Raw genomic sequence first — 27,220 nt, forward strand, 5'->3', positions numbered from 1 at the left:
CGTTGAAGGGTTGAGGGTTGCTCTTGCAAACCTTCAACAGGTGCTCGCCATGCAGCTGTGTGCAAGCAACGTTTCAGGCTCCACAGTAAAGGGGGTCAGGGCAGCGGCACCTTTTCCCAAAAGTGGGAAACAAGGCGTGAACGTTCCAGCGCGCCGCTGTTAAAGAAATGTGTAGGATTCAGTGGTAGGCGTTGAGACAAATCGCCGACCTTTGAGGTGTGGAGCACCATGAATGTGGAAAAGAAAGTTATTTAAAAGTATTCTGTGATCTAGATCTGATGACATCTGACTGAACTTAAAGAAGATGTAGTTTAAAATAATCAAAACTCTGCTGAACTGTGCTGCTTAAGGCCAAAAAAATCTTCTAAAACTTGATTTTCTTGGTTAAAATTAGTAACACTGCCACAGCACGGAGTCTTTCAGTCAGACTTCGAGCCTTCCCGGTGGTTCAGTCCCATGCTGTCGCCCTTTTGTGGAGCTGAGTCTGTTCGCGCTGTGGGTCGCAGCTCCTCTATTGTGGTGAAAGTGTGCTGCGACGCAGCGTGCACGGGCAGGATGTTGGTCCAAACTTGACAGGAAATACAGAGAAACGTGTGCTCATAAGACCGCCAAGCACATGTAAAGTCACTCTCTATATGAAGCCACCTGAGTTCACTCTTTTTCCATTACTGCATGAGGGGGTGAATCAAAGTTGGCGTGAGAAGGTTTTGATAGTAATTTATGCTGAGAAGCTCACTTTAATTAATATGAATGGGGGGAAAAATGCATAATAGTGTAGTGGTTAGCACTGTCAGCTCACAACAACAGAGTTCTTGGTTTGAGTCCGGGCATGGGGGATTTCTATGTAGTTTGCTCGCTCCCCCTCTGCATGTGTGTCTTTTCTCCTCTCACAGTCCCAAACTGCTCACTGGTGACTATACATTCCCCATAGATCTGAGTGTGAGTGTGTGTGTGAGAGACTGTCTGACTGTCCAACTGAGTAAACCAGCTCTGTTCATGATATCGCTTATTGGTAAAATGTCATTAGGATGATTCATACCACTAATCGGTAAACACCTACTGGAGAAAGCCTCGCCGTCTTCCGCGTTACCACCAGGCCTCGTGAGGCTTCAAAGATGTTTCTATTTTCCTCTCGACCTCGATTGTCACTACTTCCAAATGTGGTTGGAAATCACATTTCTGTTACGCATTCTGTGTATGTGCGATCCCATCGATAGGCAGAAAGGTTTCCAGCGCTCTGCAGGTGCCGACCTCTTTGTGACCGTGAGTGAGACGTCTGTTTTGCCTGCGACGCTTACTCATTTGCGTCGTGTCGCTTTGTTTTGCTTCACGATAAACCAGTCAATGCATATTTTTTCTTCGGCTCCACATATGATGTATGATGAGGGGAATCCGTTGAATGGAAACCATCTGTAGGGCAAATAGTGGCCTAAAAAAAACACCAGTCTGCATCTCTTTATTGTGTAAGTATAAACTTCAGAGGAAAGCCTCCAGGTGTATCACTTGAGCTTCTGTACATTTATGTATTCGTCTCCATCTCGGTCTCTATCGAGGTCCCGTACGAGGTCGCCGCTGACCTGACGTACGCCGCACTATCAGTATCTCAGCTCCTCCAGCTCTGCTCTTATTTCACACGTTGACCTCACTCCGCCAACGCATATTTGGTTTCTTGTTCAACAAATTATGTCCCACAATGTCTGTGGTTCTGCACAAGCCTCTGGGGCTCCATTCATACGTTTGGGTATCACGAGCATCACGTGGAGGGAAAGAAGACACTATTGTGAGCGGCTGGCCTTGGGACCGAGGCGGGATGAGCAGGACGGATCTAATGGAACATGTGGTGACATTTACCCCAGATTGCATAAACTAAATATCCTGAAATAACCCAAAAGTAAACTTCGAAATCTTGTCACTGCATTTTAAAGCAATTTGTGGGTGGTTTCAGCTGATCTGTCGGCACTGATAAGATAATTGTTTTATATATACAGTATATTACTGAGAAATTCAGACTTAAAGCTTAAAAATCGAAGTAGTTTTTTCCGGAACATAACATTTGAGTTGAGTATGCTGTCATAATTGTTGTTGCTGCGATGAGACATAGACTAAATACATGTCTGCTCCTGTGTGTACATGCCGATGGTGATGCTACCTAAAGTCAGTCGTCTTACATTTTTGTCAGGAGTTGAACTGAGATGCTCCACTTCCAGTAAACACAAGTCAAGTGAATTTGTAACATGACAGCTCTGCAACTCCAAATTTAAAGGTATAATAGCAATATGATAGTGACTGCCAAAAAAAATTATGTTACAGCAACACATCACTTCACAGTGACTTCTTCACAACAAATGCTCAACTTAAACTCTTAGCTGGACAAATAAGTTTTTCAACAGTAAAATCTTGTGTTCTTTGTCCGGTAATGACATAAATTCAAACATTTTTTGAAAGCACAGTAATAGAAGCTTGTCTGCATAATAATTCCATGTAATCCAGAGGAACATGAAGTCATATTTTTATTAAAAAATGCTTTTAATTACTTACAAAATAATACAACTTGATTTTTACACATGCATTTTAAAAAATCGAAATTTCTGTACATGTTGACTAACATTCAGTTCTAATTACAGCCTTTATTCAACATATTGCATTGACTGTTTTCATAACTTTTTTTTCCACTCTGTTTTCAGCAGACATTAGTAACCGTCAGTCTGAGGGCAGCATGTTACTGAAATCTTCACTCTTTGTGAGACAATTTCCAATAATTTCTAAACAATGGTAATGAAAGTTATTTAATTCCACTTCAAACTATTTATCAGTTGTTATTGCTCTGGGTCAAATTAGTGTATGATTCGATTGTCTCGTTTGTTTCTGCTTTGATATTTAAAAAAGTGTGTTTTAGTATTTAATTATTGGAAAAACAACAGTAATTTTTATTCAAACACATCTTGGATTTAAAATAATTTGAAAAGTAGATACTTTTATATTACAATTGCATCATTTATTATATAAAGAGTTGTAAAAATGTCAGTAAATGTTCCATAACAACAACCATGACACATTCTACCATTCAGCAAACTATATCATGCTTGTGGATTCCCACTAACCAAGTCTAACAAGTCATCCGGCGAGCCGCCGGAGCAGCAGATTACATTATGTCAGATCGAGCCATGTATAGCAGTCTGTGCTCGGCGGCATCTGGACACGGTCATGGAAAACAAAATGCATCAGACGCAGAGCACTGGATCCTGTCACTGCAGCGACGAGGCTGTGAAGATATTTTTGGTTTGTGAGGTGTAAAAATGCTGCAGGGCGACCCCCGGCTTCCTGTGAGGATACTGCTGGAGGCAGCGGCCCAGTGAAGACTCCAGTAGCTGGAGTGTGTGTGTGTGTGTGTGAGTGTGTTTTGTACTTGATTCTGTTTTATGCCGACTTTCACGGTTTTGAGAGCATGAGGCCGTCATCACTGCTTTGCAGTACAATGGTTTAAAGTCTCTGTAAGCTAAATGTAACCATTTCTATCCATTTCAATGTAACACCAAACAGTCATGTTATTAACATAATGCCCATTCCTCCTTGAATTCTACAAATAAATCTTCATCTATGCTCTTGCATTGTGCCCAAAAAACAAAAACAAAACAGTCACAATAGGAACCAGACTGTGGAGTAAATAAGTGGCCCTTCAGGTCTGCTGTCTGTGTAACATCCAGCCAAGGCTGAACTGAAGTGGTGTGTCTAAGTGTCTGGCAGCCTCTCTTCACTGTGTCCGCCCGACACCTCCTGAAGGGGGAATAACACAAACAGTGTGTACACAGAGCGACAGGGCGATGGGGACATCCTCAGCAGCTTCAGCACAGCGAGAAGCGCCTGGAGTTGATGTTCATCTTGGTGAGGCCCAGATGTTTGAGAGGGGTGGACAGGGCGAAGGCCGCCTTCATGGGGATGTCACACAGCAGGTCCGACTCCTCGCCGCACTCCTCCAGCTCGTACGTGGCGTCGTCCAGCATCTCCTTGTGACGGTGGCACACCTGCTCCACCTTCAGCCGGTGGATCTCCCCCCGCAGGCGGATCAGCTGACGGGCCAGACGGTTGTCCTGGACTTGCATCTCCCTCTGAGGGCAGAGCAGGTCAAAAGGTTAGAGCGGGTGAGGGGGTGGAGGCTGAGGTGGAAAAACAACAGCCTTTGTGAGAAAGTATGCAGGTGATAGTTCTAATCTTCTAATCAAAGGGTGTAAATCGCTGGCATGAGGAATATATGGGTCGCAGCCTGGGACTTAGAGGAAAACAGTCAATCTATTGTGTGATAAACTTGAACTATGTTCCAGCTCTGAGACTGCATTCAGTCTGACAAGCCGAGTGTTCATCACAGCAAATCACTGACACCTGGAGAGATGACTATCTGTTCTGCAGGTGAAGGAGGAAGAGAAACCCTCGTTCTGTGGAATGGGCGTGACACCTTCACGTGTTATTGCTTCACTTCAAGTATTATTATAGGAATGAAATAAACCCACCAGCTCTTTTCTCAGAAACTCCAAAGCATCATCGATGGTGTCAAATCCGCAGATGTTGCGCACAACCAGCTGCGAGTTCTCGTTCCTCAGCACCGCCGGGACGGACACGTCCTGTCCCGGTTCCCCCGTGCCGGGTCCCTCTGCGGGGTGCGCGTCCTTCCACGGTCCGCTCTGGACGCGCTCCTGCCACTCCAGATAGGAGGGTCTGCGCGTCTGCAGCTTCAGCTTCTCCGTCAGCGCCTTCACGCTGTCCAGGTCCTCCGCGTCCCCCTCCGAGGACTCGTCCCCGAACTCTTTAAAGTCCATCATTTCCCCCCTCCCCGAGTGTGAATGAGAGCTGGAGACCCGGAGCGGTGCGGTGCGGCGGCAGCCGGGATCAGAGCGCAACAGGTCCTGCGCCGCGCCTTTATAAGGAGAAACCAAGGAGTGACCGCCCATCCCCGCGCAGGGCAGGGAGGCCGTGGGCAATTTATGAGATTTTCTCCGAGAACTTTTTGCAGCAGGGGTGTCAAACATATGGTTTGCGTGTCAGAAAAGGGCCGCCTGGCTGTCCAGTCTGGCCGCCAAGTGACTTTGCAGTGCAAACATCACAATGAACTTCACTTTGTCCACCTGCAATCACACATTTTCAGTGAGATTAATAGACATAACACGACAACGATATCAAGTTAAAAATGTAAACTGAGGCATACACTTTTTTTTTTTGTTGGTACAAATTCTTGGAAATGCATCGATTTAAATATAAAAAAATGGAAACACGGCTAAGCTGAATTATGGCGTACTGCAGTTATTGTTTGAGCAACTCACCTTTTAAAGTATAAAGTGTGTTTCCTCCACTCTTATCAAGATCGGTGGAGACACATTTCCTACAAACCAGATACTGAATGGGCCTGTGCGACTAACAGCGACGACTAAAAGGAGCTTGACTCTTTCTGGAGTTTTCGGTTGTCATTATCAAAACATCGTCATCAGTGTGTGAAACTTTTCTGGAACATAAAAGCAAAGACTGTGGTTTACAATCTAATGTTCTCATGTAAACTGGGAACTAGAACTGTACATCACACTGCAAGAAGACACTGCAGTGAACTTTAGCCACCTCAACGCCGCACTGAGACTGTGAAAACGTGCAAACTGGAGGCTGCAGACATTTTGCAGCCCAAGTGACAGTCAACATTATCTGATTTCCGACTGCACTGAGAAATTTCAGACATGGGTTTTTTTTTTTCTTACTTTCTTTTTTTTAAGATTACATCAAAGTGAACATTTTGATTTTCATGTAGTTCACGCAAGAACGAAGTGGAAAAACACAAAGTTGTTGGTATTTCTGTGTTATTATACTGCCGTTTGCCTTTTTTTCCCACTTGTTTAATACAGTCTATCTGTGGGCGAAAACAGGGAGACAAACAGCCACAACACATTCATTATTTAGAGACGTCAGTGAACCTCAAATGCAATCTTCTGGAGGGAGGAAACCAAGGTATCGGGTAGAAAACTGATCCATGCACAAGGCAAACATGCAAACTCTGCAAAGAAATGATCCCAAACTAAAAATTTTGTTCATGAACGTGTAGTCCAGCCTGAAAATAATCAAAGTTTCCCATCTTTGATTTATAATATGCTTATAACTCCATTTTAAAAAATCCAGACCCAAATCTCTGTAAAGGTTTGTATATTTTTGTCCTGTCTCATGCACATTTTTTTTAACTAAACATTCGAAATACAAAAATCAGAGACATACAGTTCACATTTTCAATTTCATTAGTAGAAACGGCGCTTTCAGGGGATGCAACTGGCTACAAATTGAACATTTTTGCGGCCTTCAGAATCATCAGGATTATTTGGACCACTGAGAAAACCAGTTTTCTAGATTTGAGCCTAGCGCCATCCAGTGGCCATTTCTCTCCTTGCAGGTGTGTCAAACAACGTTCACCGTGCAGAACTGTTTTACAAGTAAGATGTGACACATCTCTCAGTCTCCGCTTCTCAGGAAACGTGCACTTCCGTCTTTTGTGGCCTCGAACGGCACATTTTCCATTTCCAGAGCGGCCTCAGTGTTCGGCAGGCCCCCGGGCGAGCAAGGTGTCGCCACATAAACTGGCAGCGATGCTGAGAAAAACATGAAACCTCTTCTATTTATAGGCTCCTTATCGACAAGCAAACAGCGCGCAAGTGAAAGCGCCGCGCGTCCGAACGCTGCGCGCACGGCAGAGAGCGCACTTTCAGTTTCTCCATTAAGAGGAAAAAAAAAAAAACAGAAGTGACTTCAGTTTGAAAGATTTGAAAGGAAGAGGGTCCGAGCTTGTTTCATGGAGTTCTCCGAGCACATCAAGACCGCCAATGTGGAGGACGTGGTGCTGCGGCAGCCGCTGAATCCGCCGGGCCGGGGCACGCTGTGCATCACCGGACACCACCTGCTCTTCTCGGACCGGGAGGACGGAGGATCCCGCCAGCTTCTACTGCTCCTCAGGAACATCGATGCCATTGAGAAAAGGTGAAGGGATCAATAAGGGCGATTGATTGAGGATTAAACCTCAAAGATTTAAATTGGACGAATATTTAAAAAAAAAAGAAAAAAAAAAGGATTGTTTCAGTTTTTCTACTTGGATTCAGATATAAAATCAGAACTGAGACAGATCAGTTTCAGTTTCACGTGCTTGATTGCCTTAAAACAAAGTACTAACCTCCAATCAGTGCATGATCCGTGTCTAACTCCAGCCTCACATCTTTTGAACCAGTGTGGAAAACCTCTTGGGCTATTCTGGCTTCTTCTCTAATGCAGGCCTCAGTGAAAGGTTGGACTTTGTTGGTGTTGGCTTCAGTGTTTGCTACATGTGTGTCGAAGAAGGAAACTTGTCATTAAGATTACAGCAGCTGTGTGTGTCACATTGTGTGTTGCTGGCCTCTAACAGAAACTTTCTGAGCTTGTGCTAAAATCACGTGTTATATTTTGCACTGTAGACAAGTGTTGTTCACACATTTGTTGCTTGCCATACGAACACATCTATCTTTAACTATCTTTGTGGAGCCTTAATATTGATCTGATGTGTTTTCTGGCCCACTGTATGACCCCGACCGTAAAATGAATTGTGACCTCAGACCTACAACCACACCCAAACCCTCACAATCATTTATTGTGGAGCTTTGTGTTTTGTTTGTGCCTTACAGTCTGCATGACGTTTTCATGGCCCCACTAATACAGAAACACAAGACCATGCAGTAACACAAACACACACACACACACACACACAGAACACCCAGATGTCTGGGGTTGGCCTTCCTGTTCTGTCGCCAGTCAAGCGTCCTGCATCGCTCAAACCGAAACCCCGGCGCTGGGTATTGTTTTCATTGTTTTGTACGAGGATCACATGTGTGTTTTTATGTATTTGCGAACAGGATGACAGGATCATCAGGGACGATCACCATCAAGTGTAAAGACCTGCGTGTTTTCCAGCTGGACATCCCAGGAATGGAACAGTGTCTCAACATCGCACGCTCCATTGAGGTATATTGTCTTAAAGAATATCCACACACAGGAGAGTGATGGCATGTTGGTTACATATTTCAGTACTTCTGTCTGCTTTTGTCCCTCCCCAGACCCTGTCCTGTCTGGACTGCGTGTGCGAGATGTACCCCTTCTTTTACAGACCGGCCTTTCTCAGCCTGCAGGACCAGTGGGGGCTCTCATCGCCTGAAAAACACTACAGTCAAATGAAGGCACTTGTAAGGAACCTATAAAATGTGTTTCTGTTGTAAAAGAATGTACCGTAAAAAAAAAAAAAAAAAAAAAACTGTAGACACAAAAGTTTCACTGGCAACCTTTTCCAAACCTTATCCAGTAACAGGAAAATGTCAGGGAGGGTGAAAGTAGGGGTCAACATTCAGGATATCCCTGTTGCTTAGGTTTCATTTGTTTTCCACTGACTCCAGAATGTGCTGCACACAGCTTGAATTCATGTGTTCACGCATGAACATCTTCCTCTGGGACGAGCGAGTTGCTGTGGTGATGGGTGGACCTCGAGGGCCACAGTGTGTGTTTCATGTCCACAAGATGTAGAATATCTGTACATTCAGGTCAGGCCTAGTGACTTATTCATCCAGAAGGAACTGGTTCATCTACATTTTTATGTCCCGTTGACGCATTTGTCTCAGGAAAATGTAAAATGTCTCTCTCCGCTGTTTGCAGCAGGCGGGCTGGAGGCTGAGCAGTGTGAACAGAGACTACTCGGTGTGTCCCTCGTATCCCCCAGCGGTCATCGTGCCAAACGGCGTAGACGACGACACGCTGAAGAAGGCGGCCAAATTCAGACAGGGAGGGCGCTTCCCTGTCCTCTGCTACTACCACAAGAAGAACGGCATGGTGGGCTGTTTCACGTTCCCCCTCTGGCCGCCGGGTTTAACCCTAACGTCCCTAACTGAGGAAATCGCTTGCAGGTGATCATGCGCAGCAGTCAGCCGTTACCCGGAGCCAACAGAAAGCGCTGCAGGGAGGACGAGCTCCTCCTCCAGGCCGTGATGGGAGACTCTGACAAAGGCTACGTCATCGATACCCGCTCCAGTCAGCAGGCTCAGCAGGCCCGCATGACCGGTGGAGGGTTCGAGTCCAAATCAAGCTACAGCTGCTGGAAGAGGCTGCACAGGCAGATGGAGAGGTGAGTATAAACCGTGTAAGGGGAGGAGACGCTGGTCTTATTCACCTCTCTCATCCAGTTTTCGTCATGTGTGAGCGCAGGGGTAAAGCCCTCCAGGAGAGCCTGATTAAAGTGGTGGAGGCTTGTGGCGATGAGTCTCACAACATGGACCGGTGGCTCAGTAAGCTGGAGAATTCTAAGTGGCTGTCTCACATCCAGACGGCTCTGTCTACCGCCGGCCTGCTGGCTGAATGCGTGGAGAGGTAAAGCTGGTTTTTATTCATCTCATCTTCCCGAACAGGGAATCTGTTGTAGTTTTATGTTCCGTGCGTTTTCTTGTCCATGAAAAGAAGCCGAATCACAATAAGTCCATTGTCTCCATCAAGGGACGGTCACTCGGTCCTGGTCCACGGCTCCGAGGGGAGAGATTGTTCTCTGCTCATCAGCACTCTGGCTCAGATCATCATGGATCCACACTGTCGTACGATGGAGGGCTTCCTGGCTCTGCTGGAGAGGGAGTGGGTCCAGGTGAGGACTGAAGCGTGTGTTTGGTACGAGAAGATGCCTAAACGTCTTTTTCATATAGGGACTTGTGCTCTATGTATACAGAGAACAGTTTTTAACAGAAAATAGACTTTTCTAAAACAAAATTGAAATAATTTGTCTTGAGCAATATCACAAGATGTAAATACGTCTGACTGCCATTCCCTTTTAGAGCATTAAGGATTATCAACAATGTAAAATAAATTTAAATGCAGCTCGTATGTATGAAGAAACAACATATCCAGTGCCGTTGAAGGCCAAACTGCTGAGTACATATGTGGTTATGACCAAATCTCTCGCAGAAAGGATATTGCTCCACAGCTCACCCCTGACAGGAAATACCATCAAAAATAACAATGTCCGCCTCAGTCTGCACTGCTCATGGGTGTATTCCTCTTTATCTTTCAGATTTAATTACTTTCTCAAATCAGCCTGCTGAAAAAAAGATTTTCAGTTCATTGAGCTGAAAATCAGTCATCTATGATTTTAGTTTTCTCTACAGTCTTGTACTTTGACCATTGCTATGTTACACAGTATATTTGCATGTTATCAAGTGTTTATTTTTTTTATAACCAAAGCCTTGTTATGTTTGAGACAACTATTCCTGTAAATACATTAATGTTGGTTAAAATTCTTATCTATATTATTATCTATTAATTAAATGTCTTTTATTTTTACCCTGTGATCACCGCATGTCCAAATCGAATAACAGCGTGTTTGTGTGTGTTTACGTGATCGGGGTTCCTCTGTCGTTGCAGGCGGGCCACCCGTTCCAGCAGAGATGTGCTCGCTCGGCCTTCTCCCACGCTCGCCTCCAGCAGGAGTCCCCGCTCTTCCTGCTGCTGCTGGACTGCGTGTGGCAGCTGTGGCGGCAGTTCCCGCTGGCGCTGGGTTTCTCCGAGGCGCTGCTCCTGCGACTGGCCACTGAGGTTTACGCTTCAAACTACGGCACCTTTCTGTGCAACAGCGATCAGGAAAGGTCGGCTCAGTTAGCATTCAGATTGATCGCTTCTGTCATGTAAAGATCCTCCCAATGAAATGACTCATCAAAGCTGTTTTCTCTGTGTTTCACTCATTCCTCTCTGTATAGATGTACACTGGGAGTGAAGACCAAGACTCACTGTTTATTCCAAGCCTTATTGAGGCTTGAGGAAAGAGATTACTACTGTAACCCGTTGTATGAGCCCACTGAACTCGCTATCTGGCCCTCAGTTCACCCTCAGTCCCTACAGCTCTGGAGAGGTGAGATGTCTACTTCCCATCATTTCACATCTGAACAGCTTTAGTGGAGCTGCAGCCTCTACTGTGGTCATGATGGGCTTGTTAGTTTGTAAAGTTTGGACCCACTGTTTCTGTTTGATCGCCAGGCTTCTTCCTGCGGTGGACGCCACAGACTCGTCACCTGGAAGAGGCTCAGGAGGAAATCAGGAACATGGTCATCGAGTGCGGGAAGCTGATGCTCAGATGATTCCCACTTATTTCAAGGAGGGATGTTACCAGAGGATTAAAGTCAGAATAGCATTATCATTTTCAAAACACACCGCAATGTCCACAGAAGCACAACATTGTTTTTATTTCATAAGATAATGTGGGAGCATGGATTTTTTTTTTTTTTAAAGCCAGCCCAGTCATACACCCGCACAGCCAGGAGAACAGCTGGAACGTCAGGCTCTTCGTCAGACTCTACATGAAGCCAACTGAACTTCAGAAAACAAAACACATTGATCTGATATTCCCCATGATGAGGAGGTAGTGTCCCCTTGAAAGAATTCCCTGAAGAGTATTTATAGACTAGTTTTATCTTTTTATTTTTTGCATTCCAGAATGGATACCGCCACCGTTGCGCTTTTTCACTAACTCCTGATCCCTGCTGGACGCTGCATTTGCACTATCGGTGGTAATTACTGAATAACCACTTTGATCTGGCTTCCGTTCCCTTGGGAAAACTGTCTTTCCAATATTTCCATTTTCATTTCTGTGGAATTTCTGCGCTCGACTGGGACTTTTGCATTGATGTGGATCTTCCAACATGTCAGGTATAAATACATATTGACTCGGCTTTTGCACTTGGAAGTGTTTAGAAAAAAAGCAACATCTGCAGCTACATGAAATGTCATTGTGTTTACAAATTCTGTGGAAGTCAGCTTAACCAGTGCCTTTATTTGTTCTGTTTCATGGAGTGTATTTTTTACATTTCATTACAAAAATACACACAAAAAGTTAAGGTTAATATTTAAACCAGAGGTCATTCATATTTCTGAAACACACCTTTCAACCTTAAAGCTATTCACGCATTTAAAAATGCTTGAAAAGTTATTAACGATGGCTTACCAGCATTGTTTACATCTGTATGTCTCAGTTGGTTTCAGCATTTGAAAGTCAGCCTTTTAAAAAAACATCTTTAAATATGTTGTAAATATCTGTGCTATTAATGTTGAATAAATAAGAAAAACAATCACTCTCAGTCAACTTTTGTCCATGATGTTATACTTGATGAAGTCAATAAGTTTTTCATATTTCTATTTACATATGTGCACTAATCAGTCTTAGCAGCTAATGAGCTGAAGGTACCGTTCAGTCACACTGTTTGGATTTAAAGCGTTGGGACGTTCAAACTGAGTGGCTCATTTTACCTGATGCCTCAAAGTCGCTTCATCTCTCTATTCCCTCCTCCCATCACTCCCGGTAAAACCCCAAGATAGTTAAACTCCCCACCCTGGACTCAGATTTGAAGGGGCAGATCCGCATCCAAACCACCTCGCACTCGAACTGTTCCAGTGAACGCCAACAACAGATAGCTTCATCCACAAACAGCAGAGGTTCTACCCCCACCCCACCCCCCCACGCACACACACACACACACACACACACTATGCCCTCCTGACCTCTGCTGCATTTCATCACCCTGTTCCTGAAAATCACCAACAGAATCAACGACCAGGTGAGACTTTGAACAAATCCGATGGAGTGCCGAGCGTACAGACATAGTTTCAGTCATATATAAATTCAAGAACTTAAACCTGACTACTGTCATCACTTTTCAAGACACGACGGACAATAAAACCAAAAACCAGATTGTTTTTTTCCCTTTTTTCTCGGAACAGAACATCTTTTTCCGTGTGACAAATAGTGTCCTCCAACAATAAACAAACTGCCATTCAGGGCAATAAAAAGAAATTAAATGCCACCTCTGTCTGCGTCTGTGCTTAGCTTGAAAATGTAGTTGCAATGCTGAAAAAAGTTCTCATTTTGATAAAGAAGGAGAAGAAGGCTGTGTGACAGACACGCCTTCCAGTCCTGTTAAGCTCAGCTAAACACTCCACACAATAGAAATCCTGTGCACAGCAAGTCAGCATGTTTTCACACATGCAGCTTTGCAAGCCGGACACTGTAGTCCTGTTCTGTCACTTCCACCAGCCCCCGTTATCACACAAAGAACCACATAGCCCAGCATGACTTTCTGCACCTGTGTATTTACCTACTGCTTACTGAAACACGGACCAAGTTGGATGGTCATCTTTTCTTTCTGACACTTAATTGCTGCCTTTTTGGGTTTTATTTCATAACGTAGTTCGGAGCAAAATATCCTTTTTTTGCTTAACTGAACCTGCCGCCTTTGGATTATCAAATTGTAAGTGGGATTTATATATTTGTCAGCACACAGGTAATGTATAATTTCTATTGCATATTTCTATAGAATCACATTTGTTGTTTTTGTGTTTGTTGACATTCACAGTGGGGTACAGGTTTGATGTGATTCTCCTGGTGTTTTTTGCTCTCAGCTCCACTGTTTAAAGGACTGTAGCTGGACATGACGCCCGGCCCGTGGGTCTGCGGGCCCCCCGTGGCTGTGCTGGGTCTGTTTTGTCGAGGCTGTCTCGGCAGGGCTCGGGGCAGACCTGGTCGCACCTTCAGTTCCTCTCCGAGGCAGACGAGCCGGTGGAACACCCGTGACACCTGTGGGCCCCAGCCGACTCAGGACAACCCCCGCGTCCTCATCACAGGTCAGACACATCACAACATTTCATTTGTTCATTTATGAGAAAAAAAAAAACATAGTGTAGCTATGGCTTTCCTGCTGATGACTCTTCAAGTGTTGTAAATACTCTGTTAGTTTCCAACTTGATTTATAGATATAAATGAAATGAGCATGGGAGTGAAAGAGTGACAGTTTCGTGGCACTGTGGCATCAACACCATGAGTGAAATACTACAGACATGTGCTGTGTTGTTTTCACTCTGTTCTGGTGGCTGGAGTGTCACAATAGGTGTGCATTCAGACAGAACTAGTGACATAAAAGGGTTGGTGAGGGACTGTGGTGAGAAGAATAGCCTGTTGTCGTTTATTGTCTGCGGATAAAGCATTGGGACAAACAAAAAACGTTCTTTTTTTCCAGCTGAAACACCATACAATAAGAAGTGGATTTTATTTCCATCCATCTCCTGACATGTTTGTGATCTGTTATCCTCCGAGCAGGTCAAATCCTAAACCTTGTCTCTGTGCAGGTGGTCTTGGCCAGTTGGGTGTTGGACTCGCACAAATGCTGAGGTGAGATTTGTTCAAATTTCTGAAACTTCCAAGTGTATGTAAATGTCCAGTATATACTTGTCATGACTTTTTAATTACTGTCTAGAAAACAATATGGAACGGAGAACGTAATTCTTTCGGACATCAAGAAGCCGCCGCCGCATGTTTTCAACAGTGGTAAACACCGGATTCAGCTCCCTTCCTCCAGTGGTTTTTCACACTTCACAGAAAACTACGTCTCAATCAGCTCTGATTCTCACTCTCACTCCCCTTCAGGCCCATTTGTATATGCTGACGTGCTGGATTACAAACTCCTACGAGAGCTGATTGTAAACAATCGCGTCACTTGGCTGGTCCACTACAGCGCTTTGCTGAGCGCCGTGGGGGAGGCCAACGTCGCCTTGGCACGAAAGATCAACATCACAGGTCTGGCTGCTACAGACGGTTTCCATGAGCAGGGTCTCTCAGGATAATCAGGGTCTGAACTCTCCCTTTCTGTCCAGGCCTCCACAATGTGCTGGACTTGGCTCTGGAGAACTGCCTGCGCCTCTTTGTTCCCAGCACCATTGGAGCTTTTGGTCCCTCTTCTCCTCGTGATCCGGCCCCCGATCTCTGTGTTCAAAGACCCCGAACCATCTATGGCGTGTCGAAAGTCCACGGAGAACTGATGGGGGAAGTAAGATCTTAAATCTCCATTGTTTTAACATGAACATATATGATGGCATAACTGTATTACCTGCCAATTCTCAACAATGTTTTCCTCCTTTTCTTAAGTACCTCCACCATAAATACGGCCTGGACTTCCGTTGCCTTCGTTACCCCGGTGTGATATCAGTTAACACTCCTCCTGGTGGGGGAACAACAGGTATCATTTACATTCCCCGGTCATCAGGACATGTTGTAAAAACATGCCACAAAAAGCTCAATGGACGACACATTCCTGACCAGCCCTGTCTTCACAGACTATGCAGTTCAGATCTTCCACGACGCTCTCAGCACAGGCCACCATGAGTGCTACCTGCGACCTGATACCCGCCTTCCCATGATGCATATCTCCGACTGCCACAGGGCTACAATAGAGTTCATGCAGGCTCCCGAGTGCCAGCTGTCGCTGCGTACCTACAACATAGCTGCTATGAGCTTCACCCCAGAAGAGGTAGCTCAAGAAATCCGAAAGCACCTCCCTCACCTGAAGGTCACCTACAACCCCGACTCTGTCCGCCAGACAATCGGTACGAGTGTGATGCACATTCTTGAAAACAGAAATCCAAGTGATATGACTAACAGTGACAAAGATTTATTAGTGATAAGAGGTGAAAAAACTGTTTTATATTTGTAAATGATGTCTGGCAAGAAATTCCCACTTTAACTAGTTAAGCATTGGACTTTATTGCTGCTCTTTGTACATTTCTTTTGACTGACCAGCATTCACTGCCTCACTTGATTAGACTCAGACATTAGGAATAGTAATGGCTTTGACTTATTGTAAGAATATCTGAAGAGTGTCATCAGCATAGAAACATATCAACACAGCTTATCCTGTGATACCCCACACCAATTCTGTCTCCAGGAGAATTAAACTGATTCTCTTGATTCAGCCACATTGTACATCACTGAAAGCAATGACTTCCAATGATGTGCTATGCAGCTGATAGCTGGGATGGTTATGAGTTATGAGTCTCCATTTTCTAGTTAATAGTGTTCACATAGCAATAACAAACCAAGAGGGGGATTAAATGAAACTCGGGAAATAAAATGTATTTACGCACTACAAGCTCACTGCCATGTCGAGTAACCACCTTCCCATTGGAAAATCTTCCAATGTGATCATGTTCAGATGCATTTCTCTGACTGAGAAGTGAAATCAAATGTTGAAAATTGGAAAAACAGAGGTCACTGAACTGATGTTGTACTCTTGTGTGCCGCTCTGCAGCAGACAGCTGGCCTGTGAGATTCGATGACTCCAATGCCAGGAGGGACTGGGGATGGGCCCCGGCCTTCGGGCTGGAGGAGCTGGTTTCTGACATGCTGCGCTCCATTCGAGACAAGAGGACCAGTGAAGGTTTGCCGGTCAGCTAGCAAAACCTGCTCTGCAGAGACTGACCAATGCCCCACCACTGGCTTTTCTTCAGCCTGCATTGACCAAGAAGACACTTCATTTTCCTTCACTTTTACAAACTGTCTGCTTCTGTTTCCTGTGTCCCTGACACATTTTAGCAGTGTGCCAGCCAGGGACTGACTGTAAAACAGAAATTTTCAGTCAAAATCTCTTCATATACAAAGAGGAAGTGAGGCGTCATTCACATGTACACCACATATGCTCATATTCCAGTCTTTTTCAGGGAATCAAATACTGTCAGACCTTCTCTTCATCTTTGTTTTTTATCATCGTGGCATACGCATCACATTACACATGATGCCTCATATGGAACAGAGGAATGCATCTTTTTTTAAGGCTAAGTCATGTATATCACGTGCATGAGCACAATTGTCTGTTACAATGTCTTTTACAATGATGAATACGTATGGACCAGCTTAGCATGCAAAGTAACAAACTAAATTTCAATGACAGGATTATTTAAATACCTGATTCAGTAAAAACATATTATCTGTTCAGATTTATAATACCAGTCTTTTCATATATAGTCTATCAAACATAAAAGCCACACACTATATACAAACTATTACCATTGCTGAGGCATCCACCAGGAGACCTGTATTCTTTTGCCTCTTTTGCCAGCAGTGTGATTTTGATTATGAATTTGTACCAATATGAAATAAATCCTAATTTGTTTGATAAACAGTGTATCAAAATGCAGTGTTCTTTAAATCAAGCATTGAGTAATAAACAATTTTGTAAAACTGCAATAGTCATTTTATTTTCTTGAATATTGCATTGCAACACACACACACACACACACACACACACGTTTGTGTGCCGCTGCAGTACTGGCAGTGACCTGTGGGGGCGGTAATGTTTTCATGTGCCGCTACAGTACCAGCAGCCTCCTGTAGGGGCGCTCTGTCCTCTCAGCTCGCCCCTCTGAATTTCACCGGAGCAACACACGTCTCCCTCGCCTGTGACGAATAATTTTCACCGATAATGGACGCGGGATTCTTCCGCGTAAGACTTTTAAACTTTTATCTGAAATCGTAATGCATTCCTGCTGATCTCCGATGCCGTGTAGTGTGAGTCTGTTGAAATATTTAGCCGTATAGTTTCATGTGGAGGGCCATTTGGTAAGAAATGGGACGGCCAGGGAGACGTCTATTCACTGGACACAACCGATCTTCTGTTTTCCCATCAGTCCTGTTTTAGTTAGGCTGTTTCCGGAAATCATGTGTATTTGTAAACGGGGCTGTATACTGTATCGTAGCCTTGCATTGCCGTATATTGCTATTATAATGCATTTTTAATGCAGTAACTTGGCGACATTGTTGCAGCAACTAGACACCAGCTAACATGCTAGCCCGTGTTAAAGATGGCGGCCGGGCGGTGTGTCGCGTCGGTCTCCGCTGGATGGTCACGACCACCACCACTCCCCCGGCGTTTACCTGCGCAAAAGAACCTGGAAATATGCAGAGTAACAACAGTATCATTCCGTCTAATATAGTGTGAATGTCAACGCACTTGTTTTAATATGCCTCTAGATTGGCCCTGAAGTTAGCCTATCTCGTCAGGAGGATTAAATTGGCGGCTAGCTTCACTTGTGTCTGCTAGCATGATGAATTATCCTTGTTTAGTTAAACTTCCGGTTCCCGTACGTATTTAAATAACTCAATCTGAGTTACGTTTTCCAAAACAGTTTTTATGTACATGAACTTATCAAACGTGATACTGGACTGATATACGGTAATTAAAGTGACCCGCCTGGTCACGTGCTTCATATGATGTGCATGCACATGCAATTATCTTCTGCCTTGTGCAAGTCTGCTTGTATTTCATTGAATGTTTTGTGTTTCTTTCTCTTCGTAGGGTACAAGTGCGGAGCAAGACAACCGATTCAGCAACAAGCAGAAGAAATTGCTGAAGCAGCTGAAATTTGCAGAATGTCTGGACAAGAAGGTAAATAATCTCCAATCCTGACAAGATATGTTTATTTCAAATGTTTTTTTTTCCCGCTGTGTATTAGATTCTTCACTAGGGAACGCTTGATGTACCCTTGTAAATGACGTTTGTTTCATGTATGGTCTGACTCTGTGGAGGCTCAAATAGATGAAGTTCATTTTGTGTTGCCAAAGAAGAAGAGATAAAGAATAGTTGTTAATATGTTAGTATTTTTTGTTCACAGCATCATTTTAATATTTGGGCAGTGGTGTCCTGGAGGCTAGAGAAGTGGTCTTAGGATCACAAGTTTGGAGATTCAAATGCAATTCAACTTTTTTACTCAAGTTTAAGGAGTCTGAAACTGAAAGTATAAGTAGCATTAAAACTCCTTTTCCCCAGCTTATTTAGTGGAAGTGCCACATAGTCCATGCTGCTGTCATTGGATCTGAAGCTGCAGAGAAATTACATATCAATAATGATGATGTACTTTTGTAGTATTGATGTGATGAAATATGTCAATGTTCTGAAAGTTTTGTACATAATGCATTTCTTTACAAAAAAAAATGTTAAGAGTAACATGACGTTTATGTGTGCTTTTAAATCTGGTGATTCAGCGTTTGTAATCCATCCAATGTAAGCCTCACAAGTTCTGCAGCCTTGATAGTGAGACTTTCATCCTGATGCTATTTATATCTTGTTTTTGTACTTCCTGTGGTTGATCTGCTTACGTGTCCATGAGGTGTGTTGTATTTATGATTAAAGTTTATAGAGAAATGGACAGAAATTAATTCTTGAAAGGGTCATGTCAAATCTGTAAATCACTGAACAAACACATGTTGGATCTTGCAAACAACACTGACATCTCATTGATCAAAACATAAAAGAAAACCAATGAAAGACCTCATCAAAAAGAGTAGCTCTTGAAGATTGTAATGCTGCAAAATCTTTGCCCTCCTGGTTCAGATGACCATGACCAGTATGAACAAGCTGGTGGTTTGCTTTATCTTCAGGTGGACATGCACAAGGTGAACCTAGAAGTCATCAAGCCTTGGATAACCCAGCGAGTGACAGAGATTCTTGGATTTGAAGACGACGTCGTCATAGAATTCATATTTAACCAGCTGGAGGAGAAGGTAATGTCCTTCATTGTGTTTCTTTTTCCTTCCTTCAGAACTGTAAATTTGGAGGCATTACTTTGTCAATTAGAAGGGTTAAAAGCCAATAATTGCACATCCTAGTCAAGCTGAAATTGAATGGGTAAAATAACAATTGGTGTAAAGCTGATTTATGATTTTTGACCATGTTTTGTTGTTATGTGACAAAGTGCCTTTATCCAGCAGTCTTCTAATGATGATGTGATTTATGATTTAAAAGGCCTGAACCAATATGGATGTTATACCTTGCATCAGAAGTATAGCACCAACACCTAATTAGCTCTCTCCTGAGCCCAAAGTCACTGAGCCCAACTCTCCCTTCATGATGCAGTGTGTGGTTTGAGGTGAGTTGTATGCAGGGATCACCTATATCATGTCAGTGAACGACACAACTGAACAATGCCATACTTATGCTCTGCGTAGGTTTCTGCAGAGTACCTCTACTGCAGTAATCAGCCAATAGCGTTTAGAGTTTTCCTCAGAACATGTTCAACACATTTTTCTTTACATTCTCCAAACTGAAAAGTATTGTTTTTCTGACTGTCCTCATTGGGAGTTTAAAGTGTTTTGCATCTCTGCTCAGTGTGGTTGGAGCTGCATTTAATGGACTCACAACCACACATTGCAGAGATCTGAAAGTGCAACAAGTTTTTAGCCACTGGAGGTCACCAAAACAATACAAAATCAGAAGACGTCTCACATTGGCGCTTGATAGGATACTATTATTAAGGTTAAATATTTAAATCCCTTTTTCCTGAATGCTTAATGTAAATCCCCACTGATGTTGTACATTTAATTTTAAGAGTAAATTGTCAATTTTTTTCTACTATTAGTGAAGTAATGTCCAGGACTGCCATACTTGTACCCCACTGACACATACAATGACAGATAATGTCCCAATAACATGCAATTTTCATCGTTTGCATCATAGAGAAATATGTCTATTTGATCAAATACTATATAATTATCAAATCAGTTAAAATACTGAAGCTTTAAGTTATGTCTTTCATTTTTTTTAAGAAAGATTTTAAGATATACTTTGAACATTGGCACCACATACACATTTTTGATCTCTTTATTTTTGTTTGTGTTTTGTTTGTGTTGGGTTGGGTGGGGTGTTGAAGCTAAGTTTAATTGGTACTGATGCTTATTGTAAAGAAAATAATATTGCAATTGCAGTATCTCTGAGTAATTCTTATCAGTTGTTGAAATAAAGCCCACTTTTGTGTGACTGTGTACTCATTATTGCTTGTTCGTCTCTTGCAATTTAGATAAATGATATAACATTAAGCTCATGGTGGTTGAGTCTCAAGCAGTAGGGAGGCGGAAGCAAGCCAAGGGAGCTCCCTGCCCACTGATCCCACGGGACTCACTGAAGACACCGGAACTGTACTTGCTTTGTTGGGTTTTAATGCACTCTGTATTGTGGCTATTTGTTAAACTCCTGAAGAGTAGACTTTGGGGAGACTGGAGAACAAGGGGTGGGTGGTAACATTTCAGGGATGTAATGAAGCGGGTTAGTGGGTTAGCACTGTCAAAGACTCTAGATTGTGTATTTTAACAACAGCAGTATTGCATGCAATTTGTAGATTACTAAGTATGTCTCCTCTCAGAAAACTCACATCCTCAGTTTTATGAGTTTGTGAGTGCAGTTTAAATGTCACATTTGTATTTTCTTATGGCATTTAGTCCAATTTTGGACCCTGGGAATATAAATGTTGTAGTCGAGAGTATTTCATGTTTTGATTACAGTTAAAAAAAAAAATATGTAAAGGCATAGCTTAGAGAGGAGTAGGAGGGAGGAGCGCCACTTGTTGGACCGTACCTCCCCCTGATGTATTTAACTTCAATTGTTTCAACGGCTATATGTGTTTTTTCTTTTCCCCTTCGTGTGTATGTTACAGCACCCGGATAGCAAGATGATGCAGATCAACCTGACAGGCTTCCTGAATGGGAAGAATGCCCGCGAGTTCATGAAGGACCTTTGGCCCCTGCTGCTGAGCGCCCAGGAGAACATTGCTGGCATCCCCTCTGCTTTTCTGGAACAGAAGAAGGAGGAAATTAAACAAAGACAGGTGAGCCTTACGGTAGCTCCAGTGTGCTAGAATGTTAGTAGAAGTAGATGACGACGTGTGGAGGAAAGTGTTTATTCAGACACTTTATTCTTTGTAGTATTTGTCAGTAAGTTTGTATGATACTAATTCTTGAATCTTTTGGACTATACTAAGGTTAATTGTTCAGTTATTTCTACAAAAACTAAAAACATTCAAGCTTTATTAATTCGATTATGATGGTTTCTGAGTAGTTAACAAAAATCCCACTAAGATCATGAAATGTTTTAATCTGTTTCTGATAATGTTTCCAAGATAAATGGATAAAGCAAAGATTAAATATTTCAGTTCATGTAATAAATCTAAGCACATGTATGGTTCATTGTCATTGTATCTAATTTTATTAAGATGCTACTGTGTTTCAACAGGAATGAAACACTTCTGAAATCAGCATTAACACCAAGTAATAGTGTGTGTATACATTACAGTTCACTGTTAGTATTAATTTTTTTCATTCAATTTTAGATTGAACAGGAGAAACTTGCATCTCTGAAGAAACTGGATGAAGACAAGAAGGAGAAGGACAAGGAAATAAGAGAGAGGGCTCAGTCAAAGAGCCCACGAAGGTGAGAAATACTTCATGTCATCACCAGTTTGTGAAAGTAGAACGAGCACAGTGATGAATGAATATTCCAACTTTCTGCCGTCAGGCGAAAGAGCAGATCGCCATCACCGAGACGAAGGTCACCAGTGAAGAGGGACAGGAAACGCAGCCCGTCTCGCTCCCCACGACGCAAACCCAGCCCAGTCGGCGGCAGTTCGCCCCCTCCTCCCCTCATGCAGCTGGCCACCAAACCTGTGGAGCAGCCCGCAGAGCCGGATACATCGGGGAGAGCGATGCCAGAGCCAGTCGTCCAGGAAGCTTCCTCCTCCAGGTTAGTGCTACACTGCTGCGTTCTTCATTGATCCCCTTGGGGAAATTGGTCATAAATAAGGACGCTTTGTCTTATCAATTATTTTTCCTGCAGTGATCCACTTGTGGAGGTGGCTAAGGCTGACTCGGTGGCTGAAGTCAAAGAATCTTCCCCTGAGAAAACTCACAAGAAAGAAGAAAGACCTCGTTCTCGTGAACGGGAGAAGGACTCCAGGAGGGACAGACCTCACCACCGCTCTCGCTCTCATTCCCGCTCGCGCAGACGACGCTCCCGTTCCAGGTGATGAATCCTTTGTTGCAGTGTCTTTTCACTTTTTCTTTTTCTTTTTTTTTCACTTGTGAAAAAGCAAAGCGATTTGAAGGTTGCTGAAGCTTCCATCAACTTTTCTTGTCGGCGTTGTTAGATCTTACTCCCCGAGGAGACGACCAAGTCCCCGGCGGAGGATGTCTCCTCGTCGAAGGAGTCCTCCCAGACGTGGTCCCACCGGCTCCGGCTCCGGCTCCAGACACAGACACAGGCGCTCGCCAGTCCGCAGGTCAGCGCACTGGACAGGGTGTATATGATGTGATGCAACATGTTTAGGTCTTATCGTGTTCCTTTTTGGCACGTTACCACCTGCCATGAAGATGTTGAACTGTCATTGTCATTCGTGTCCTGCAGAAGGCGCACTCGCTCTGCTTCGTCCTCTGGCAGCAGCTCCTCTGGCTCACGGTCCCCTAAGAAAGCAGTGAAAAGAATATCCAACACCCCACCTCGCAAACAATTCCATCATCTGGACACATCGATCAGCCCCGCGGGGAAGGAGAGGCGATCCCCGTCCCCGCGGGCCAGAAGAGGTCGAGGCTCAGCTTCCCCGCCCAGATCATCTGGTAAGATCCTCAAGCTTTTCAAGCAGCTTCAGAGGAAAATTGTCTTTATCTCTTGGTGCAGTTCTTCCTTTTATATGAGTTTAATGAGAATATTATTATATCTCTGCATTTAAACTGTTATGTTTGTAATACTGAAGTGATTTTTTTCCTATCGCAGTATGAAAGTATTGCCATATATCATGATTTTTAATGACTATGTATTTATTATTGTCTGTCTTTTTTGTTAGGTTTTAAGCGGAAACAGGGAAGGCCTGATTCTCCGGATACTCTGAAGCCAGTCAGACCATCTGAAGGGTCTGAGTCGGGTGAGTTCCAGTCGCCATCCTGTCCTTTTACCTGATGCACTGAAGAGGCATGATGCTGGTGTTCACTAGGGATGTGGAAACCTGGCTGGCTGATCAGCCAGTCAACAAAAGGAAGAGAACGTTTAATTGTTTAGCTGAGTAATGGTGCACATCCCCAGTGTTGACCTGGTTAAACCCATTGCAGGTTGTTTTGCTCTGCATGTTGTGTTTAAGTTGCAATATAAATACACTGTAGTCATTATGATGCCAATAAGAGAAGAAAGATTATTCTTTTCACAAAGCTCGTTCAGTTCCGGGTTTCTGGGTTGACAGTGGGCGAGGTGGTATTTTAACCTATGTGGGACATAAATTACATCATTCATGGTTATAACTGATCACCGAATCCACAATTTTGAACATTTAGTGGAAAAAAAACAAGTTGGCTGGACAGAAAGTGGTTTTAGTTGCTTTTCTTTACAACACAGCTTCAAAAAACAGTTTAATATCAAATGGTCAGTTGTTATTGTGACTTTAAGCACAGATATGTCATCAGCAGCCACAGCATTGTCACATGAGTGAAAATGGATCTGCTTCACCTGTATCTTCAGCTGGGCTGTTATTTCACAGGAGCCATGATTCCAACCACCAGGGTTTATCTGTGTAACTCGGCCCAACACTTGTAACATTTCCATTTTAACTCAACATGTCAAATTGCTTTGTTAATTTATTTATCCCTGTAGTGTCACAACAAAACAGAAAAAGTTGGCTCACTAGTTCTGTCAATGTGTGCTAACTGAACCCAAAGCGATGCAGGCATCAGGAACATGTCCCTCTTTTTTTCTTTTTTTATCATCCTTTTTGTCGTTTTTGCTCACACTGATTGGACGCTTGATGCTTTGCATTTCAGAGGACGATAAAAATGAGAAAGGGGCAACGGCAGATTCGGTGCAGCAGCGGCGTCAGTATCGCCGACAGAATCAACAGTCGTCTTCAGGTTAAGAGTTTGTTTTCGCCTGTTCTTTTGTCTGCCATGCCCTCACATTGTTTCTGGCAAAGTGTCTGTCCCTGTCATCCTGCTCGTCTTCTGTTGTTGCATGGGCTTTCAGAGCTTTGCCCCTGGTCATTGTTTTTCTCACTGCATCCAGCAAAGTGAGACAATAAAACAGCTGTTGATGTTTTGGCCTGTGTGATTTCAGACTCAGGATCTTCCTCTTCAGAAGACGAGGCGCCCAAGAGGCCGGCGGCAGGGCCGCCCGCCAGAAATGGTGAAGTGAGGAGGAGACGCAGCCGCACGCCCTCTCCCCGGAGACGGCACAGAGATGCTTCGCCACCAAGGTCAGATACTTGGCACAGTCTGCGCGTCATTATCTAAATGACCCCAAAATGAGGCCGCTCGTCTCAGATCTGAAGTTGTTGTGAATTCCTTCTCGTCTTCCAGGAAGAGACGTTCTCCTTCTCCTGCGCGCAGACGGCGCTCCCCCTCCCCCCCACGGCGCCGCAGATCTCCGTCGCCTCCTCCAAGACGCAGGTAGGATATGTTCTGTCGCAGGAGGAGCTGGTGTTTTCACGATTCGGACGGCTTTTTTGACTTCATTTGGTGCCTCGCAGGTCTCCGTCTCCACCGCCTCGCCGTAGATCTCCATCCCCGAGGCGATACTCCCCCCCGATCCAGCGCCGCTATAGCCCCTCGCCTTTACCTCCGCAGAAGAGGAAGGTGTCCAGTTCACCTTCAAAACGTTCCTCGCCAGTAAACAAGCGTCGCCCGTCGAGGTCTCCCAAACGCAGAAGCTCTCCAGCCCCGAGGAGACGCTCGCCCCCCTCCTCCACGTCTCCGCCCAGGCAGAGGAGGAGCCCCATGCTGCCCTCCTCCCGGCCGAGCAGGGACGCTCGCTCCCCCGTTGCAGCTTCCAGACGCCTCTCCCCGTTGCCTGCCAACCGCGGCCGCACCGTTCGGGGCTCCAGCAGTCCCCAGGGCCGTTTTACCTCCAGCATATCTCCATCTAACCAGCGCAGGCAGCAGTCGCCCTCACACTCTAGTAAACTCATCCGCAGAGTGTCCCGCACCCCAGAGCCGCGCAACAACCAGAGGTACGCGACCAGCCAGCCTTCATTCTGTAAAACAACTGTGTGGTGGTGTTTGTTTTCCTTAACGTCACCTTCCCGTCTCCCGCAGACCCTCTCCGAGCCCGCAGCCTATAAGGAGAGCGCCCTCCAGATCCAGATCGGTCTCCCCTCAGCCAGTTGCTCAGAAACGTCCAGCCCCGGTTTCTGCCTCCCCCTCGCCGTCGCGCTCTGCCAGTGGCTCTCCTCCGCCTCCTGCCAAAAAACCCAGCAGTGGCTCCGCCAGCCAGTCCCCAAACAAGGTGGGTCTTTCAGTAGCAGTGTGTTGTGATATCAGGCTTCCAGTAGGAACTCTTGAATCACATAGAAAGCACTTCAAATTACTTTTTTCAAGAAAGTATTTCATGTCCTCAATGCATAAAAGTTGAAGGCACAGAATATATCTGAAACCTGCTTTAAACACAAAATCTCCAAATGCAGAATTCGGATGCTGACGTCAGCGGAAAGAAAAAGAAGAAGAAGAAGGAGAAGAAACACAAGAAAGAGAAGAAGCATAAGAAACACAAGAAGCATAAGAAGGAGAAGAGCAGCAGCGCCGCCGCGCCTGCAGACGGACAAGAGAACCAGGTGGCGGAAGAGGACGGTGAATCCAGGAAGGTACAGAAGCTTTCAGCAGGAACCAGGAGGGTGACGCCTGCTACGCAGGAAAGCCCTGGGAAGCGCGCGTCAAGTGAAAAGTGTGTGTCGTCTTCTGTTCAGGAATCGGAGAGTGAAGTCGACGACAGCTTGGACGACCTGGAAAAGCACCTAAGAGAGAAGGCTCTGCGCTCCATGAGGAAGGCCCAGCTGTCTCCATCACAGATGTCCTGAAAACAAGGGCGGCTCCCTCTTGAATATTTTCCTCTCACTTTTGATGTTTGCCATCAACCTGGTTCAGCTTTAGAATGTTCAAATTGTTGAGATCTGAATCCTGTTTTTCTTTCTACCGGTTTGGTACAGTCTGAAGAGTGTGTTTTTTCTTCAAAGAGCTTGATTTGTTGGTTAGTGTTACCTAAACTGTAAAGAGGCTTGTGTTGTCCATAATTTTTTTTTTTTTAATTGTTGAACAGGGAAACAGGTAAAGCTAATGTTTTGAGTTGGGCAGGTTGATAATATTTTCCACAGTCTCCAGTTGTATCCATTGAGGAAACGATTGCATGTGCAGTGATTTGTCTCTGATGTGCATGAGCCACAGACTTTTGAAGCGAAGGGGGAGAACCACCAGACAGCAACATGGTGACTGTTGCTCTCAGTGCTGGGAAACCATCACACAGCTGTGAGTGCTCTTAAAGAGGCAGTAACAGAATGTTTCGTCCAATATTGTAACTTCATGTTTGGCAACTTCTAACCTGTTTTTTTTTTTTTTTTTCTTATTCTGCCTTCAAATTTTATTTTGAAGACTAAAATGATCTGATGCTTAAATTTTCTTCCAAACTGACTGATATGCAATTTCAGTTGTACCCCTGTACCAAGCTAATCTTTGTGGGACTGCAATAGTATGATTTGTATTTAGTAACCTTGGCTCTTGTCACCTTGTCATCCTTTCAGAAATAAAACCTTTTTATAGGAGAAGTGT

General features: G+C 44.3%; 4 protein-coding genes and 1 long non-coding RNA gene across 8 annotated transcripts; 3 read left to right on the forward strand and 2 right to left on the reverse strand.

Moving 5' to 3' along the window:
• Positions 1 to 1,343: 1,343 nt before the first annotated feature.
• Positions 1,344 to 21,071, reverse strand: LOC115406366 (uncharacterized). The gene is made up of 3 exons (XR_003933528.1): positions 21,000 to 21,071; positions 18,008 to 18,025; positions 1,344 to 1,357 (listed from the first exon to the last, which is right to left on the reverse strand). It is a non-coding gene; the product is annotated as an uncharacterized LOC115406366 (long non-coding RNA).
• fam167b (family with sequence similarity 167 member B) lies at positions 2,486 to 4,958 on the reverse strand. The gene is made up of 2 exons (XM_030116348.1): positions 4,506 to 4,958; positions 2,486 to 4,106 (listed from the first exon to the last, which is right to left on the reverse strand). The coding sequence occupies exons 1-2, from the start codon at positions 4,941 to 4,943 to the stop codon at positions 3,843 to 3,845; spliced, it is 702 nt and encodes a 233-aa protein (XP_029972208.1). The 5' UTR covers positions 4,944 to 4,958; the 3' UTR covers positions 2,486 to 3,842.
• LOC115406362 (myotubularin-related protein 9) lies at positions 6,476 to 12,120 on the forward strand. 2 transcript variants are annotated; one of them, XM_030116345.1, is made up of 11 exons: positions 6,476 to 6,996; positions 7,241 to 7,297; positions 7,899 to 8,007; positions 8,100 to 8,225; positions 8,689 to 8,862; positions 8,937 to 9,154; positions 9,235 to 9,396; positions 9,520 to 9,661; positions 10,435 to 10,655; positions 10,767 to 10,918; positions 11,044 to 12,120. In XM_030116345.1, the coding sequence occupies exons 1-11, from the start codon at positions 6,812 to 6,814 to the stop codon at positions 11,142 to 11,144; spliced, it is 1,647 nt and encodes a 548-aa protein (XP_029972205.1). In that variant the 5' UTR covers positions 6,476 to 6,811; the 3' UTR covers positions 11,145 to 12,120. The 2 variants fall into 2 exon arrangements, with proteins under 2 accessions (XP_029972205.1, XP_029972206.1); XM_030116346.1 differs by lacking the exon at positions 7,241 to 7,297 and having other exon boundaries at positions 6,477 to 6,996.
• On the forward strand, positions 13,488 to 16,354 carry tdh2 (L-threonine dehydrogenase 2). Its single transcript, XM_030116347.1, has 8 exons — positions 13,488 to 13,680; positions 14,182 to 14,224; positions 14,310 to 14,380; positions 14,480 to 14,629; positions 14,707 to 14,879; positions 14,978 to 15,068; positions 15,166 to 15,435; positions 16,137 to 16,354. Exons 1-8 carry the CDS (start codon positions 13,488 to 13,490, stop codon positions 16,280 to 16,282), a joined length of 1,137 nt encoding a protein of 378 aa, XP_029972207.1. The 3' UTR covers positions 16,283 to 16,354.
• Positions 17,230 to 27,213, forward strand: srrm1 (serine/arginine repetitive matrix 1). Of its 3 annotated transcripts, none has more exons than XM_030116342.1 (17): positions 17,230 to 17,327; positions 18,180 to 18,269; positions 19,262 to 19,384; positions 21,310 to 21,480; positions 21,982 to 22,082; positions 22,167 to 22,391; positions 22,485 to 22,670; positions 22,795 to 22,926; positions 23,052 to 23,260; positions 23,488 to 23,565; positions 24,452 to 24,538; positions 24,741 to 24,879; positions 24,983 to 25,072; positions 25,153 to 25,632; positions 25,718 to 25,907; positions 26,086 to 26,262; positions 26,365 to 27,213. In XM_030116342.1, exons 1-17 carry the CDS (start codon positions 17,307 to 17,309, stop codon positions 26,473 to 26,475), a joined length of 2,610 nt encoding a protein of 869 aa, XP_029972202.1. In that variant the 5' UTR covers positions 17,230 to 17,306; the 3' UTR covers positions 26,476 to 27,213. The 3 variants fall into 3 exon arrangements, with proteins under 3 accessions (XP_029972202.1, XP_029972203.1, XP_029972204.1); XM_030116343.1 differs by having other exon boundaries at positions 26,086 to 26,258; XM_030116344.1 differs by lacking the exons at positions 17,230 to 17,327; positions 18,180 to 18,269; positions 19,262 to 19,384 and adding an exon at positions 19,487 to 19,749.
• Positions 27,214 to 27,220: the final 7 nt, after the last annotated feature.

Source organism: Salarias fasciatus, chromosome 19 (assembly GCF_902148845.1).
Source record: "Salarias fasciatus chromosome 19, fSalaFa1.1, whole genome shotgun sequence".
NCBI lineage: Eukaryota > Metazoa > Chordata > Actinopteri > Blenniiformes > Blenniidae > Salarias > Salarias fasciatus.